Source organism: Eleutherodactylus coqui, chromosome 6 (genome assembly GCF_035609145.1).
Source record: "Eleutherodactylus coqui strain aEleCoq1 chromosome 6, aEleCoq1.hap1, whole genome shotgun sequence".
NCBI classification, from domain to species: Eukaryota; Metazoa; Chordata; class Amphibia; order Anura; family Eleutherodactylidae; genus Eleutherodactylus; species Eleutherodactylus coqui.
This window is the reverse complement of record NC_089842.1, coordinates 39,971,526-39,988,466: the sequence shown is the minus strand read 5'-3', so window position 1 is coordinate 39,988,466 and position 16,941 is coordinate 39,971,526. Positions and strand designations below refer to the sequence as shown.

The 16,941-nt window shown below is 43.6% G+C and overlaps 2 protein-coding genes across 9 annotated transcripts in view; one reads left to right on the top strand and one right to left on the bottom strand.

Moving 5' to 3' along the window:
* The window catches only part of LOC136632055 (pyruvate carboxylase, mitochondrial-like), a 217,674-nt gene that overhangs the window by 80,964 nt on the left and 119,769 nt on the right, over positions 1 to 16,941 (bottom strand). The window lies entirely within an intron of this gene.
* PKNOX2 (PBX/knotted 1 homeobox 2) overlaps positions 1 to 16,941 on the top strand; it is a 395,914-nt gene that overhangs the window by 373,424 nt on the left and 5,549 nt on the right. For 7 of the 8 annotated variants that reach the window (XM_066606640.1, XM_066606642.1, XM_066606645.1 and 4 more), the window contains one exon: positions 5,921 to 6,040. The exons of the other annotated variant lie outside the window; for it this stretch is intronic. In XM_066606640.1, coding sequence (XP_066462737.1) covers positions 5,921 to 6,040 — 120 coding nt within the window. The remainder of the gene's footprint in view (positions 1 to 5,920; positions 6,041 to 16,941) is intronic. 8 annotated transcript variants of the gene reach the window in all.

The following is a 16,941-nucleotide window of genomic DNA, read 5'->3' as shown; positions in this document are numbered from 1 at the left end:
TTGATTTCCATGGAAAACGTTGCATCACACTTGCATGAAGAGCCCTGTGATGTATTTAAGGCCCCATTGAAATCTATGGGAGATGCATTCCAAGGAACGTGAAAAAATAGGACATCGCTCGTGTATAGGGCTTCATTCAAAAGAATAGAGTTCATGTTCGTGCGAGTTTTGTGCATCTCACAACGAGATTCTCACCCATGTGAAACTAACTTAGGCCTCATGTCCACGGGATAAAGATTTAAAATCCACAGCGTTTTTCCCGCACGCGGATCCGCGCCCCATAGGGATGCATTGGACACCCGCAGGTAGTTAAATACCTGCGGGTGTCATTTTCCCCTTGAGGCGCAAATTGCGTGTGCGGGAAAAAAAACGCGGCATGCTCCATTTTAGTGCGGGTCTCCCGCGGGGACGGCTCCCGCAGGCTTCTATGGAAGCCGTCCGGATCCATGGTACACCCGCGCCTGATTTCTGCTCTCCGCATGCGGGAGAGCAGGAGTTCAAAAGAAAATGGAGTGCCTGGCGTAAGTGCGCGGCACGCTGACGGCGTGCCGAGCACATCCGCCGGGCTGAAGAAAGAAGATCCAGCCGCGACGGAGGGCAGGTCCGCAGCGTCCGGACAGGTGGGCAAATTCTTCTTTTTAGCCTCATGTCCGCGGGGCAGGAGGGACCCACTGCGGGATTCTGCATGGAGAAACTGCGGCAGGCCTGATTTTCCCCGTGGACATGAGGCCTTAGTCTAGCACTTCCGCTATATGTGCAGTGTCAGGCAGTAATGTAACTCCATGGCTTCACCTATTACCATAGTAATAAGTAAATGTTAATAGGTGTAATCACACTAACTGCCACATTAGCAGAATTACTGTCCAAATTTAGAAAACAAACTGCAAAATTTCAACACCAGACGCTTTATTGATGGCTGTTTCCCCTCAGTGGGTTTCCTGCTGATACCTAGCGACATTAACAAATAAATGGTTTTATGCCAGAATTCTGGTGTAGAAAAGTTGCAAATTTTCCTACTTGCGCAACAAATTTTACAACTTTTTTGACATTACAAAGTGGGCGGGGCTTGTTGGAAGGGGGCGTGGGTGCCCTAAACTGATAGATATATGTATGATTTATGCCAGAAACTTGTGGCAATTGTACCAGAACTCTACGCCAGCTCCTAGCTGGCATAGATTTCTGCATGGGCGCACAGAGGAGCCGAGATGCAACTAATTTATAACGAGGTCCGCTTCTTTTCATATATTGGAAATGCCGGACTTAGTACATCTTCCCCTACATTCAATTTCCTTTTAAACATTATTGGGCCATTTTCTCATCTGCGCTGGGACCTCCGATCAGACGTTCTGCCGCAGATCTGACTCCAAATACCGGAAGAAAAAGCACTCAAAAAGATGGACAGCAGGGAGAAAAACTGACGGACGCCATTATAGTCAATGGGGTCCATCCGGCTCTGTTTGCTTCCGTCCAGAGACTGAGCCGTTCGGCCGCGGGGAATCCCCTTTTCTGTCCCCCAAACAGAGCAGGAAAGTGGAACCCCCAACGCAGATGTGAAACCACCCTTAGCTGAACTGTGTCTGTCGCAGGTAGGAGTGACCTGAGCCCGGAAGAGAGCAGCTTCAGGGAATCCATCGCCCCTCTTGGTGGCCGTAGAAGCTGTTGCAGCAGTTTACATCGTCCGCAGTGTCAGGGCATATTGGGAGTTGTAGTGTCATAAAACTTGGAGGGCCACAGGTTGGAGATCATGGCTATATACAGGGTTGTATAACATTATATAACTTTTTGATGGGCATCTGCTTCTTTTCTGGACTCCAGCTTTCCAGTAGAGGATGATGTTCGCTATCAGTAGTCGGTTCTTGTCTGTGAATGATATTTGGATCTTTGCCTTGTCTGTTGGTCTGAGGATTATCTATTAGCGATTGGACCTGCACATTGAGTTCCCATTCATCACAAAATCTAGACCATATATATATACACACACACACATGATCACACAGCCCGGCCTTCATCACTTCCCGTCCGCCGTTACCAAGGAAACCACGATGCTATTGTGAGCTGGGGGTGATTAGAAAGCAGTCGTCATGACAACGCATACTGCCTTTTTTAAGCCTGACTTCCTGAGAAGAAAGAGCAGCTTAGAAGATAAAGTCTGAGAGCGGCGACAAAACCATCAGCATCCGGGAAAGACAGTCCCACGAGGCGCACGGGAAACAATAACTCAATCCTTACAGTAATAGAGTAAAGAACATGGAACGGCCTCACGTCCATTATCTGCCAGCGTCACACTCCAGACAACAAGCACAACGCACAGCGACACAATGTGTATGAAATCGCTCCCGGCAAGGGGAGCATTATTACAATGGAGGGGTCTACCCATCTCTTAGTTCACACTGTTGTTGTAGTTTTGATCACTAACGGCAGTTTATACACCATCCTACCAAGAGTAATTGGACACCTGAGCAAGAATCAAAAGTAGTATTTATTTCCATATCGTAATACCTCGCGAGGTCGACTTTGGCCCTACTCACATCGGACACTCTCTGCGGCATACTTTCTACTAACATCTGATACATTTCAGTGGATATTTTCCTCCATTCATCCTGCAAATGTCTGTCGAGATCAATGTTCATATTTACTGACCCAACGTTTCAGTTCATCCCAAAGATGTTCAGTAAGGCTCAGGTCGGGACTCTGTGCAGTCAGTCCAATCGTAGAACGTCCATATTCTCAAACCAATGCAAAACAGTGTTGGATCTGTGACGAGGCGCGTTGTCTTGTTGGAAGTATGGCCGACCATTCCAGAGTATTACCACATTGTTGGCAGCACATTATTGTCTAGAATGTCAGGGTACACCTCAGTGTTCATGGTTCTTGTCACTACGACCAACGGACCGACCATGCCACGTATGGAGGTACAACACACCGTAGGACAGAAATCATCTGCTGCCCTCTACAGACGGAGGGCTGAATAACAGGTCTGTAATAAGGTATAGAAAGACGGCAAATAGCAGAGATTGGCCCTGCTCTTGGATCCACGCATGATAGGAGACAGAGCTTTATTAGTGACGCATTTCTGAGTCAGGCTAGCTGTTTAAAAGGACGACTGATCGGCCATGTTCTGCACAAATCCTAATCTTATGTGTGGCCAGCTTTAGTCCGGCTTCACCCAGTAACATGCACGTCCGGTTGTGAAGGGCAACGTCTAGTCTGTGCATCTCGTGTGCATGTGTGTGTGTGTTTAATACAAGATAGTAATGGAAGATGGATTTTTTTTTGTTTATTGTGGACCCCCCTTTCCCTATTTGCACTTTAGCCAATCACCTACTACACCTCCCCCAGTGTAACGGCTCCTTTCTATTATGTTGCAGTTATTACATTTTTTCTAGTCATTTTGTAACCTTGTCAAGCCGTTTGGGGAATTCCTTAATTCAAGAAGCTTCATCATTTACCTTAAAGGGGTTGTACTAGAATTACAAATCTTCCGCTATCCACAGCATAGGGCATAACTTGCTGATTGGTGGGGTCTCAATGCTGACACTCCCCCAATGATTCTGAGAATGAGTGTCCCGTCTCCCCCACCCCTCCTCACTCTGGGCTTATTGCACGCTCCCCCGCTGGGAGGGCGAGAAGGATTGGAGCGATGGACGCTCCATGAATTTGAAGACTACAGGGATGGCCAAGCAAGAAGCACTCTAGTATTTGAAATGAATGGAGCGCTAACCATGCATGCTTGCCCAGCTCTTCATTCACTGTGACATCACTGAGGGGGCACGAGACCCTCATTCTCAGGATCGGTGGGAGAATCCTCTATTCTGTGGATACGGAATAACCTGTAATTCTGCTACAACCCCTGTAAAGTGTATCTGTCATTTACTATCATTAGGGCTCTTTTACACGCACGTATTTTCCATCCATGTATTTCACTCACCCATTAGAGCCTAGGAGGCTATTCACATGCGTAAGTTTTCAGACAGACTCTCAGGTGAATCCTGCATTCGGCCATCTGAATGAGGCCTTTTAGATCATTTTTTTTCTTTTCTTTTTTAAATATAAAGAAGAGGTAATTTTAAGACTTTTTCTAATATGTTTAATTAATGAACTCAAGACACTTTTAATAGAAAATCACAGGTTTCTGCTAGCCTCTTCAGCAATGCAGCCGAGGAAAATCCATCTTCAGCTGTATAGCTGAATGCAGCGGCTGACAACGGGGACAGTTCCTTGGGTGCCCGCAGCCTTCTCCACTGTTCCTGGCACACTCGTGTACACATTAGTTTTGTATTATTGCTGACTTTTCTATGTGCAATAACTTTATTTCTTTGTGCCAACTTTTATATTCTGATGTCTCTGGCCAGCTTTGGGCGTGTTGAATCCGTTCCCTCACAGAAGAAGCTGCATTCGCCTTCCTTTCACTCACTCAAGGTAGCGTTCTTTGCAGGGGGATGGATTCAGCGTGCCCACAGCCAGCCAGGGACATCGGAATATACAAGAGTACATAGAAATAAAGTCATAGCACATATAAAAGCCAGCATTATTACAATACTAGTATGTAATATGTATTACATAATATTTGTGGCAAGAACGTGTCTTGTGAGTATGCAACTAAAGATAGATTTTCCTTTGCAACAGTCCCCAGGTATACAGCTAGATAAACAAGGGGTAGCCATGGAAGAGTGAGTTAAAGGGGTTCTGTCATTAAAAAAAAAATTCTATACTCACCTATTCCTCCCCCGTCAGTCTACTTACCAGATCTTCACCTCACTGATCTTCTTGTGTCTCCTGCAGTCCAGGAGGGGGGGGGCACTTCACCTCCAGTTGGCTGATTCCTCTCCTTCCTGTGAGGTTACATACATTGACGGCAGTCTTCCTCCTGCCAGCCAATGTACTTTACGTCAGATTTCACAGTCCAGCAGGGGGACTGCCGATCTACTGCAGGGACTGCTCATGCACACTGTCTCGGCAATAGATCAGCATTCCTTCCTAGCCAGTGAACGCTACAGTACAGGGATGTCACCATCACTGACCCAGCCGGGAGAGAATACGGGAAATGCAGCCTTCATAACAAGCTGGCCAGCATGTGTTGAGGGGACCTGGGGCACTGCAGAAGCTCAGAGATGAGAAGATGTGGTAACGAGACTGACGGGAATGAAATAGGTGAGTATAGAATTTTTTTTCTAATGATAAAACCCCTTTAAACATATCGGAAAAATATATAAATAAAGTGACAATTACACTTGAAGTGACATTTTACCGAAAGTAGATTTAACCTTTAAAGGGGTTTTCCAGGCAATTTTTTATTGATGACCTATCCCTAGGATAGGTCATCAATAGTTGATCGACTGGGGTCTGTTGCTCAGGACCCCAACCAATCAGCTGCTCCAGTGCCCGCTATCACGGGCAAAATACACAGAGTCGGAGCAGTAGCTGATGCTCCGACCCCTGTGTAGTGGCCGGCGCTGTTAATTGCAGGTGCAGCTCTCCTTAAAGTCAATGACGGCTGCACCTGTAGTTATAAACATCGCCCACTATACAGGGTCGGAGCATCTACTTCCACTCCATATCCTGTGTGTTTTACCAATGACAGCAAGCGCCAAAGCAGCTGATTAGTCAGGGTCCCGAGTGGCGGACACCAGCTGATCAACTATTGGTAACGTATCTTGAGGATAGATCATCAGTAAAAATTGTCTGGAAACCCCCTTTAAGATGTACAATGCAGATTGGCATCACTGGTGTTCTGCATAAGGTCTTGCTGAGGTCCCTTTTCTGCATACGGGGTTATGTTTGTTTTTATTTTTGTTTTTTTTGCTAGTGACATGCATTAGTTGTTAAGAAAAAGCCATTCTTACATTATTTTCTTCAGGGAGCTATGAATCCGCTGGATATAAAGCACATTTCATACTCAGGCTTCTCTGCTGTCCCACAGGTCAATCTGGAACTGACTTCTCTGCTTGATGGGGAAGATAAAAAGTCTAAAAACAAGCGTGGAGTCCTCCCGAAGCATGCCACCAACATAATGCGCTCATGGCTTTTCCAGCATCTAATGGTAAGAGCCACTAAATCCCTGAGGTAGAGAATACACCCTATTGGGATTGTATTACTGAACGTTAGTGCGGTGGTGATTCTGGTCGCATACGGACGATGTCAGGCTCCGATTTTCCATAGGATTCCGTCATAGTTGTCAAAAAAAAGTGCAGCCTGCTGTGCTATTTTTTTCTGGCAAAATGACTGACACCATGACACAAGCCACCATAATCAATGGGTTCCGTCGGTAGCCGCTATTATCCATCATTTGACAGATCCATCGCGCCATTATTTTCGTTTTTCTGTTCCACGACAGAACAGAAAATCTGAAAGTTTAGACAGAAATCTGATCAGAGCCTTTAGTGTTGTTGCTCTCAGTTAGAGAAACCCAACATAATATTTTTGCAGATACAATACCTTTTACTGGCAGACACAAAAAAAATTCTAAGGAATGATGTTAAACAGCAAGAGACTACGGAGGTCTTCGGAGAAACTGTTTTACACTTGATGAAAAGGCCTAAGTAGCCTCTTGCTGTTTAACATCATTTCTTTTATTTTTGTTAGCCAGTAAGAAGGTATCAGAGCCGCTAGAATATTATTTGGTTTCGCTTACTGAGAGCAATAACACTTTTTTTTTCAACTGGCTAAAACTCCGTACCAAACTTTTTGTCTCCTGAGGATATTAGTGTAACATTGTACGGAGAGGACTGGGAGTGCATTGAGGATACTGGCACTATGCTAGAGGATCCTAATGAAGCAGTGTATGGAGAGAGCTGGGAGAATGCTGGGGAGGAGTAATATAACAGTATATGTAGAGTACTGGGTGCTATTGGTGATACAGGGATCATATTGGGGGGTTTAAATGTAACATTGTAGGAAGAGTACTGGGTAGTGTTAAGCGAATCAAAACGGTCGAACTTTGCTAGAAGTCCTGTTTGACACAAACCTGGACTGCTGGTAGTTCGTCTTGGCCGAACTCACTAAAAGAAAAAGGAGGAGGAAAAAGGGATAAGAGGGAAAGGGAAGAAGGAAAAAGGAGGCGAAAGACAAAAAAGGAAGAATATTCTTTTCCCATTTTTCTTCCTTTCTTTCTTCTCCTTTTTCCTCCTTCCCTTTCCCTCTTTTTGCCTTCTTCTATTTCCTTCCTTTTCTTCTTTATTTTTTTCTTCATCAAATTTGCCTTATAAACAACTAAAAAGTACTTCCATGCACTCCAAGGTGACCTAAGAGTATTATACAGGGCTCTTAGACACCAGTTTAGGGGTATTGGTAAGGTTCCTGTTTAGTTCGAACCGAAATCCAGTGAGCTGGCTAAACTAAACTTTTAAACATTTCTCTCATCGCTAGTACTGGGAGTATATTGCTGGATACTAGTATATGTATGGGGAGTACAGCGCGTACATTGAGGCCACTGTGACTGTATTGGGGGATTCTTATATAGCAGTGTTTGGAGAGGACTGGGAGTATATTGAGGAATATTAACAGTATATGGGGAGTACATAGATTGTATTGGGCATATTCGGACAATCAGACACCACACATTACAGGTCCCATTCTCCTGTGAGACTCACATGAAAGTAGGACATGCTGCGATTTTTCAAACTCAAACCATCGGCTAAGTGAAAAATCACTCGTGAATGAAGCCATTCAAATGAATGGGTCCATTCTTCATGCTAGTTGTGTTTGTCTCAGATACAGACAGAAGTTGTGTGAGAATATTGGCTGTATGAATATGACCCTAATTTCATAGTTTCTTTATAGAGGTTCAGACATCAGGTTTTTTTTTTACTGATACAGAACTCCAAATCGCCTGCTTACCTTAACACAGACAGTTACATGATTACATGTTGGTTGCCTGCAGTAACCACTAAGGGGAAGCTCACTGTGTATAGAGTTCTACAGCTCCCATTGAATACATTACTTGTTAAAAAAGTGTATTCAATGAGCTCCCTCTAGTGGTGGCTGAGGGTAGAAAGAATTTTTGCATGTAAAGGGATAATTCAATGATTTTTTAAATTCATTATGTAGCTAGTCTTCCAGTGTGTATTTTATATATATATATAATATATATATATATATATTGTTAGTCAGCTAGTATTACCTTGGTTACTTATCCCTTTTTGTCTGAAACTCCTGGCCTCTTCCTCTACAAATGGGTCATGTGATTATTCAATTCTGACCAGCTCAGATTTACTTGGGTTTATGTGTTTTGTAGTCATTTTTTGTAGTCAGCATAACTCTCGTGATGGGCCCTACCACACAAGCTGTTTATAGGGGGAAACAGACACTCCTACCGTGTTTCCCCGAAAATAAGACAGTGTCTTACATTAATTTTTGTTCAAAAAGGTTTAACTTTTTTACATGTATAGCTGCCTGGACACTATTTAAATTGACTTTTTAAATTAACTGTTAGCAGGTCTTAATTTTGGAGTAGGGCTTATATTTCAGGCATCCTCAAAAAGCCTGAAAAATCATTTTGCATCCTCAAAAATTCTGGAAAATCATGCTATGTCTTATTTTCAGGGGATGTCTTATTTTCAGGGAAACAGGGTATTACAGTTACTGCTCATCATTAGAGTCTCCTGTCACACAGTTATAATAGAGGAGATCCTCCTGCTTGTATAATTATGGTCTGTAGTTTATTTAGATGAATACAGATGGTAATGGCAGTGCTTTCCCTGCAGGTAGAGTTGGTACAAGCTGTAGCTGGTCATGTGATGCTGTGCTGATGCAACAAGAGAGTTAACATAGCATACAGAAAGTGAGTAGGGAGTAATTTCAGCATCAAGATGATGTCTGATAAGCAGTAGACAGGAGGCTGCATGCAAGGAAGTGACTGCAATATATATTGGAGACATAGTAAATCAGGTGAGGGGGGCAGGGATGGAAAAATGTGTTTTTGACGAAGTGGCCCTTTAACATGATACTGAAAAAAATGCACCTCTCACCTCCATTTCCCACATTTTCCATTAAAGGAATTCCATGTGTCAGCCTCTTACCATTTTTTATTCTTTCTACTTCTACAGTATCTCTATATATCACACTTGGGCAGTTGCATAACCAAACTATGAATGAGTTTTTGGGGACTCACTTTTTACCTTAGTCTATGGGTATCAGTTCTTACAGACTTCAGCACTTGATGATGACAGTTTACCCTCACTGACTGTATACCTATGGTCTCTAAGCTTATTTAGGTGAATATAAAGGATAGTGATAAATTACATTGGCCTCCCAGCAGGCAGAGATGGTATTAGCTCTAGCTAACCATAAAATGCTGTGCTGATGCATCAAGGGATTATTAGTATAGCACAGAGGAAGAGAAAGCAGGGGGAAATTTCAACATTCAAGATCATGTCTGATCAAGAGCAGACCAGAGGCTGAATTGCAGGGAAGTGACTAAAGTATACTTATAAGTTCAGGGTGGGAACGCAGTGGTGGAAAATTGTCTCTTCTGTAGGTCGTCTTTAACATACATTATAGATATTTGACATGCGGTTTGATTTATGGTTTGGGGGTTCCAGGTCAGTTGTAATGGGTCCGCCTTGCTGCAGTCTCCCCCTTTCGCTACAATGTGACTGGAGAAAAAAATGTAATGTAGAAGCCAGTGGTGCATTTAAGGATGAGTTTATGTGAAGAGCAGAGTAATGAAATCTTAAATGTCACTGAACCTTTAATATTCATTAGCCCAGTGCTGACCCGGTGTCGGTGTGGTTAATGGCCTCCCGTGTTTTCTAGTGTCCTCACAGTTGTCTCCTCATACCTGCAATGTCCAGGGGTACACAACACAGATGTTACCCTGCATCAAAGTTTTATTTAAAAAGTACACCCCCTTAAAATAATAGACTGTTCCCAATTAATGTAAATCACTTGAGTGTTTTGTCAAGGTTTTAAAGATTTAATTCAGCCATTTCTTAGCTATGTCTGTTCTTGGGAATTCTGGGTGATGAGCTGTCATAGCATCAACAAGCTGCCCAGCTTTCCTGTACCAAGTGAGTGAATAGGGGGAAACCAGGCAATAACTCGAAACAGGAAAATGGTACCAGCACTACATTGTCCATAAACAGCACAGTAGTGAAACACCCTGCATGTGCCTCTCTGTACTGCGCTGCAGAAGTGAAATCTCCCCGAAGCCTGGTATTCCGGGGGGCACTAAGCTTCGTGCACACAGGGGGAAAAAAAAAATGAATGGACAGTAACCTCTAACGTAAATGGCAAATTTGCCTATCTTCGACTGAGGGCTCATTCACATGAGTGAAGTGATTTTCGGTCGTCTGTGTCACAGCCGCAGCGCAACCAGAAATCGTGTGAACGGGCGTACAAATCTGGCATTTGTGCGCCTGTTTAGACGGCCAGCGTCTGCCGCATATACGCCGAGTCCGGATTGCCATCAGGCGGGGGGAGACTGTTTAGCTCTGCTAAACTGCCTCCGACTTTCCGCACCCTCGCCGACTCTCTGCAAGAGAAGGGGGCGGGATGGAAGCTAGACACTCTGCTAAACTCCCTCGCACCTCCCTTTTCCGGCAGCTACCATAGAAGTGTATGCAGCTGCTGCCGTACTCCAGCCAAGAAGATAGTTCCTGAAATATCTTTCCTGGCCAACGTAAAAGCGCCTGACCGGAATGTGCTATCTTGGCTGGGTGGGCGCTTTTACGCCGCGGGAATACGCCCATCTGAACTGATGCATTGTAAACCAATGCATCAGATAGTAAGTGTATATAGGCTGGGCATGAAAGCGCGGCCAATATACGCCCGTGTGAATAAAGCCTAAAAGCTATATTCACAGTTGTCAGATTTCTGCACAGGCTGCAGTAACCGACTTATTCACGGCCTTTGCATATCAGCATCACAGAGTTTTGTTAAATAAAACTGCATGTGATAGCAAAGCTTGCAGCGCTATTTCATCCTGTAAAATGCTGGACGGACAGACAGAACCTGACCAGGCCCAATTATAGTCAGTAGAGTCCGTTTGGTGGAGTCATATAACGGTTCAGCCGGTGGGTGGTATTTTCCTGCCCCCATATCGGATCTCCTAGCGCCCGTGTGTAAGAGCCCTTACATGGACAGAACAGAGTATCAGGTACAGAAATCTCTGCAACAAATCGTCCCCATGTGACTTTAGCCCAGCAGCCCTCATCCAAAGGCTGAACACCTGGTCTAATCTAATGCGTTCGCAGAAGAGCCAGCAGATAGCGGCACTGCCCCCCACATACTGGCAGATGTGATGCTACATTTGCTCCAGACGTGAGTCTTTATTGAGAAAATGCAGCAAAGACATAAAACTATGTGTTTCAACCCCAGAATGGGGTCTTCCTCGAGGATATACCTGAGGAACACCCTGTTTCTGGGTTGAAACGAGTAGTTTTATGTTTTTGCTACATTTCCCTAATAAAGGACTCATGTAGTTCCCCTGCATGTGACTGAATGTCTGCCATAGTGCATTCTAAAGAGCTTCTATGTAGTTGCACTATATCTATGTATATCAGGTGAGAGCAGCAGCTATGTTTCTTTTTCAAGTCACTGTGACTACATTTCACCAGATAACACCTTCTTTTTCCTCCCTTCCCTTTTGTCTTTTTTCTCCAAGTTTCTACTGGTCTGATAGGTCTCACAGCTGAGGCTTTGTTACAGTTGTTTCCAGTCTAGACAAGCCTCTGTGGGACTCCAGGCTAATGCACATCTGTAACAATCAGGAAGGGAGGGGGGAGTTTGTGCTGTTGTCGCAGAGTGTTGACTTGTCTTCACTGGATACATAATAGCAAGCACTGGGCTATGAGAAGTATCAGGTCTGTGTTAGTTTTCAGGCATGGATCTAAACAATGAAGTTTTCCCAAACCTGCAGACACCTTATTTATTTTGCACATTTATATAGCGCATACTTATTACGCAGTAATGTAAATCACATTATATTCCACACTGGGGCTCACAGGCTAAGCTCCATATTAGTATGTTTTTGGAGTGTGGGGGGAAACCGGAGGAAACACAGGAAGAACAAACCAACTCTGCAGTGCTGCAAGGCAACAGTGCTAACCACTGAGCCACCCTGCTGCCCCAAATGACATGTATAAGGCTTCCCAATTAGAAGAGCTCCGGGCCTGTTACCACATGGTGTCACATGAAGTATCCTGAGTGATTGTCATTCCATCGTCCAAGGTACTGACAACTTGTTTCACAGTAGAGAAATAAACTGGTCCAGAGAGGGAAAATAGGCGCGGAGATACATTTCTGACTCTTTCCTGCCATCTAGTGTTCATTGAAGATTACACTTTCACCATGTGGTCAACCTGTGCGCCATTCTCATTGTGTACACAGGTTGTATTTTATATACATCCACCATAGAGCACTTCCACAAGGATGGCCTACCGGCCAGATCTCTGCATGAGGAGTCAGTACCTTTCTATGAAGCGGCACACAAGTGATGATCATTTATAATGTTGTGCATAGTGACACTTTATCTCATTTATTACACACGGTTTGTCTGACAAGATTTATGGAGTTTCTCTGGGAATGTTCCTGTTCTCAGTGTGCTCAGTATCTGTCAGAGCAGCGGCTTGTGCTCCACTGCTCTCTATTAAGGTACGTTCACACACGGCAGAATTCTCTGTGAGTGTCCCATTCATCTAAAGGGGGCTTTGCAGAAATCTATGCATGTGCTGCAGTAACTACCCCATTCTGAGGAGTGGAACTGATTGGAAATTTCTGAAACAAGTGTTCTACATGGATATATACTCCTAGAATTGGGGCAGAAGGTTGCAACCACAGTCAGCCAAGTTGTAGTTTCACCCATATTCCCAGTAGTAGCTTTAGTGTCTGCATTCGGAATCCTTGTGTGAATCCAGCCTATAGAAAAGCTCAAGGTTTTGTCTGGGATGATTTAGTGATCCAGCCCTGAGCAGGGGGTTGGACCCGAAGACCCTGGAGGTCCCTTCCAACTCCACCAGTCTATGATTCTATGAACAGTTTCTGTCATTTGCAGGGTGTGTAAACTTAAAGGGAGTGTACCACGATTATCCATAGGATAGGTGATAAAAGTCTGATCGGTGCCAATCCTGAAAGCAGGAGCCCTGTGTCCCGTGCCTCCTCCTCAGTGCAGGCTCACTGCACCCCCGCAGTTCGGAGAATATTGACTGCAGCGGTGGTTGCACATGCGGGACGTCGCTCCTCTCATTTTCAGTGGAATTGCTGGAGATAACTTGTATTCAGCTATTTCCATCAGCCACCCTGAAATGAATGGAGCAGTGCCGCACATGTGCTCCTCCGCTCCATTCAATTTCCACATTACTGCAGGTGGGTGCAGTAAGCCCACAGTGACCAGAAGAGGGGGACACGGGACTCCTGTTCTTGGGATCAATGAGGGTCTCAGCAGTTAGACCCCTCCTGCTCAGACTTGTATCACCTATCCTGTGTAATCCTGACTGTAGTCAATGTATCAGAAATATTAATAGAGCATGCGATAAGTTTAGAGTGTAAACTCCCAGTGGGGACATAAAGTTACACGACAGGAGACCACAGAAGAGCAAACATTAGCATTATAAAACGGATAAGAATCTTTGTGTTTTATTTACCTCCCATAATGCAACATTTCTAGCTGTCATTTTAAAATCTGTTATACCCTAAGAGGAGCATAAAGACCGGTCATGTCGTAAAGTCAGGGGGCTTGCTGTATAGTTTTGCAGCTGGGGCCCCACTGATTTGATTCCATTGCCGCTTTTTCTTTTCTTGATCCTCACGTCTGTTTTCACATACGGCTTCTTCTCAGATCCAGCTCCTGGCACTGTGCATCTGTCAGGCCCCCCCCCCCCACGTTCACTGTCAGTTTGTGACATCAGATTGTCACTCCTACAGTATTTACTAGCATCGGAAAATGTGTCATGAAGATACAATCAGTGAGTCGTCACATATGGAGTAACTTCAGCATGGAGAACATTGTACAGCAGTACTGAGCAGTGTAGATGTGAATCTTACTTGTCAGCAGCAGTGTCAATCTGTGTCTGTGCTTCTATCTGCCTCCTCAGCTCCTCCTCTTCCTATCCCTCCCTACCCTGTCAATAGACTTCTATGCAACCTGGTCTGTCTGTCAGCTAACTCATCTTCACTGAAGATGGATTTAAGCAGTCAATTGAGAGAGATGACTAAACAAGGCAGGGGGAAGCAGGAGGGAAGCCTGATAGGAAGGGGGGGGGGGGGGGGGGGGTAACAAACTGATACAAGTCTTTACAGCACCACAGAATATTTATCCGTCTGTTATATTTGCCTGTACTATTAACATTTACAGGTCATTCCAGGCCAAATCACTCCAAATTACTATGAGATATCACCCGACTGTCTCTGATTTTTATGAAACTTTGCACGTTTGTTCATTGCTAGAATGTATATCAAAATCTCAATATTCAGACGCAATATATTATGGGGTCAAGTAATACAAAGGGGGTGGGGGGATTTTTTGTAGGTCTCCATGAAGTATTCATATCTCAGAAACTAATGGATGTATAAAGATGTGCCGGGTGCCGTTCTCTTTGTAATAATATGGAGATTTCTAACATTTTTCCTTCCACTGTAATTCCAGTACAAGTTAAAGTAAAATTGGAACAAAAATTTCAAACATTTTTTGGAACTGAGCCACTCCAGAGAGAAAGCTAAAAAAACAAATTGTAAATATACCCCATATATTGAAGTTTTTACCACAAATTTTTGGGAAGGTGTTCATTCTAGTTTCTGAGTAAAAAAAAAATTCTTCACCTACGGTGTTACTGATCAGGCCCGGGGACACTTTAGCAAAATTGTTATTCTTACAAAAAAAAAGTGAAATTTGTGTAATATCTGTATAGGACATATTTTTGAACATAAGACAAACCGTTCCCACAGCATCATATTTATTTATCACCTGCCGGTATCATTAATCATGCATCATTTTACTGTTAGTAAGAAAGAGGTCAAGAATTTTATATATATATATAATGTGTTTCAGCTTTCTCTCTAGAGAGGCTCAGTTCCCCAAAAAATTTTTTAATGTTTGTTCCAATTTTACTTGAACTTGTATTGTAATCACGGTATTCTAGATCTACATATTATTACAGAATGACTCATTGTACATCTTCCTGCACCCAATAGTTCCTGAGATAGTTCCTGTATTTCTTGATCCCATGGGCCTGAAAAATGAGATTTTAATATATTCTAGTAATGAACAAATGTGCAAAGTTTTGTAAAAATGTTAGGTGGCCGGGTCTTACCCCTGATTTGCCCTGGATTGACCCCTACGAAGGAATTTTCAACTCTTTAAAATAATTGCCTGCCTCTGCTGTTTGCGTGTAGAGGATGTTCTGGTTTTATGTTAGTACATCTGAGTCCTTCTGTAATGAAATGTTCTGCAACTTTCCAATATATGTTGTATTTCAGTTACCTATAGCTTATCAATATCAGTGAACAGAAACACTCAGAAGGCTGAAAACCCCTCTGGGTGTAATCTGCCAACACAGGTTCACACCCCAGAGCTCTGTCTGGCACGCACCCTTGTCTGTAGCGCCACTCCTGGGAATTATTTTCACTCATTATGTAGCTGGCCCCCAGTATATGTAAGTGCGCTAGTGTTACTTCGGTTAGTTATTCCTTACTATCAAAAACTCCTTCTCTTCAGATGGTCATGTGATCTCAATTCTGGCCAGCTCGGATCTTCTTGGGGTTATATATGCAGTTTCTAGTTAATGTAGTTAATGTCTCAGTCTGTGAGATGCTGCCTGTTACATGATCACCACCACAGAAACCATCTACATGGGACACACCGTTACTGATGATGATTAGAGGCTCCTGTAACACAGTTATAATAGAGGAAATCACAGCTTATCCTCCAGACTGTATACTTATGGTCTGTAGCTTATTTAGATGAATAGAGAAGGTAATGATAATTAAACTTACCCCAGCAGGCACAGATGATACTAGCTAGTGCTGATGCATCATGGGATTGATTTGAGAGTAAAAGCAAAATTTTCACCATCAACATAGTGGCTGATAAGTATCAGATAAGGGGTTACACTGCATGAAAATGGCTGTGTATGTGTGTATATATATATATATATATATATATGTAGGAGACTATCAGAGTGTGACAGGCAGTCAGATGAGGGTGGCAAGCATGGAAAAATGTGTCCTTTAAAGCATCTTATGACAGGTTTGTATTCACTGAATAAGGGATTTTGTTCACTGACAGCAAGTGGAAATCCTGAAAATGATGAATTGAAACAGAAGAAGGTATTGAAGAAGGGCCTGGTGTCAGAATTTTGACAAAAGTACTAGCACATAAGTTTATCAATTTCTGCCCTCTTTCCACTATTTTCCCAACTGTTCTTTGAGAAGAAAAAAGTGAAAAGTGGTCAGAGTTTAGCAGAAGGAGGCGGGCCGAGCAAATTTACTATAACTGTGCCAAAGACTAATGACAACTGGCATAGATTTGACCTTTAGGTGCATGGACAGCCAGAGATCTGCCAAATCTATTAAGAGGCATGCACCTCTTAAAGGGCCACTCTGGTGGCCAAAACACATTTTTCCATGCTTGCGCTCCTCACCTGATTGTCTGTCACACTCTGGAGATCTCTATGTATTCCAGCCACTTCCATGCTGTGTAGCCCCCTGTCTATAACATTTTGCTAAAGGGTGGGGTGGGGTGGGGTGGGGAAATAATTATCAGCCCATAAATATACATTCAGAATGATGAGCTGTGATCTCCTCTATTATACCTGTATGATCATTATCGGTAACAGGAGTGTCTGTGTCCCCTTCCAAGCAGTTTTTGTGGCAGGCATCATGTAACAGCATCACACAGACTCAGAAACTGACTGGAAAATTAATACATAACCCCAAGTAGATCCGAGCTGGTCACAACTGAGATCACATGACCACCTGAGCAGACGGAGGTCAGGAGTCTCATACACA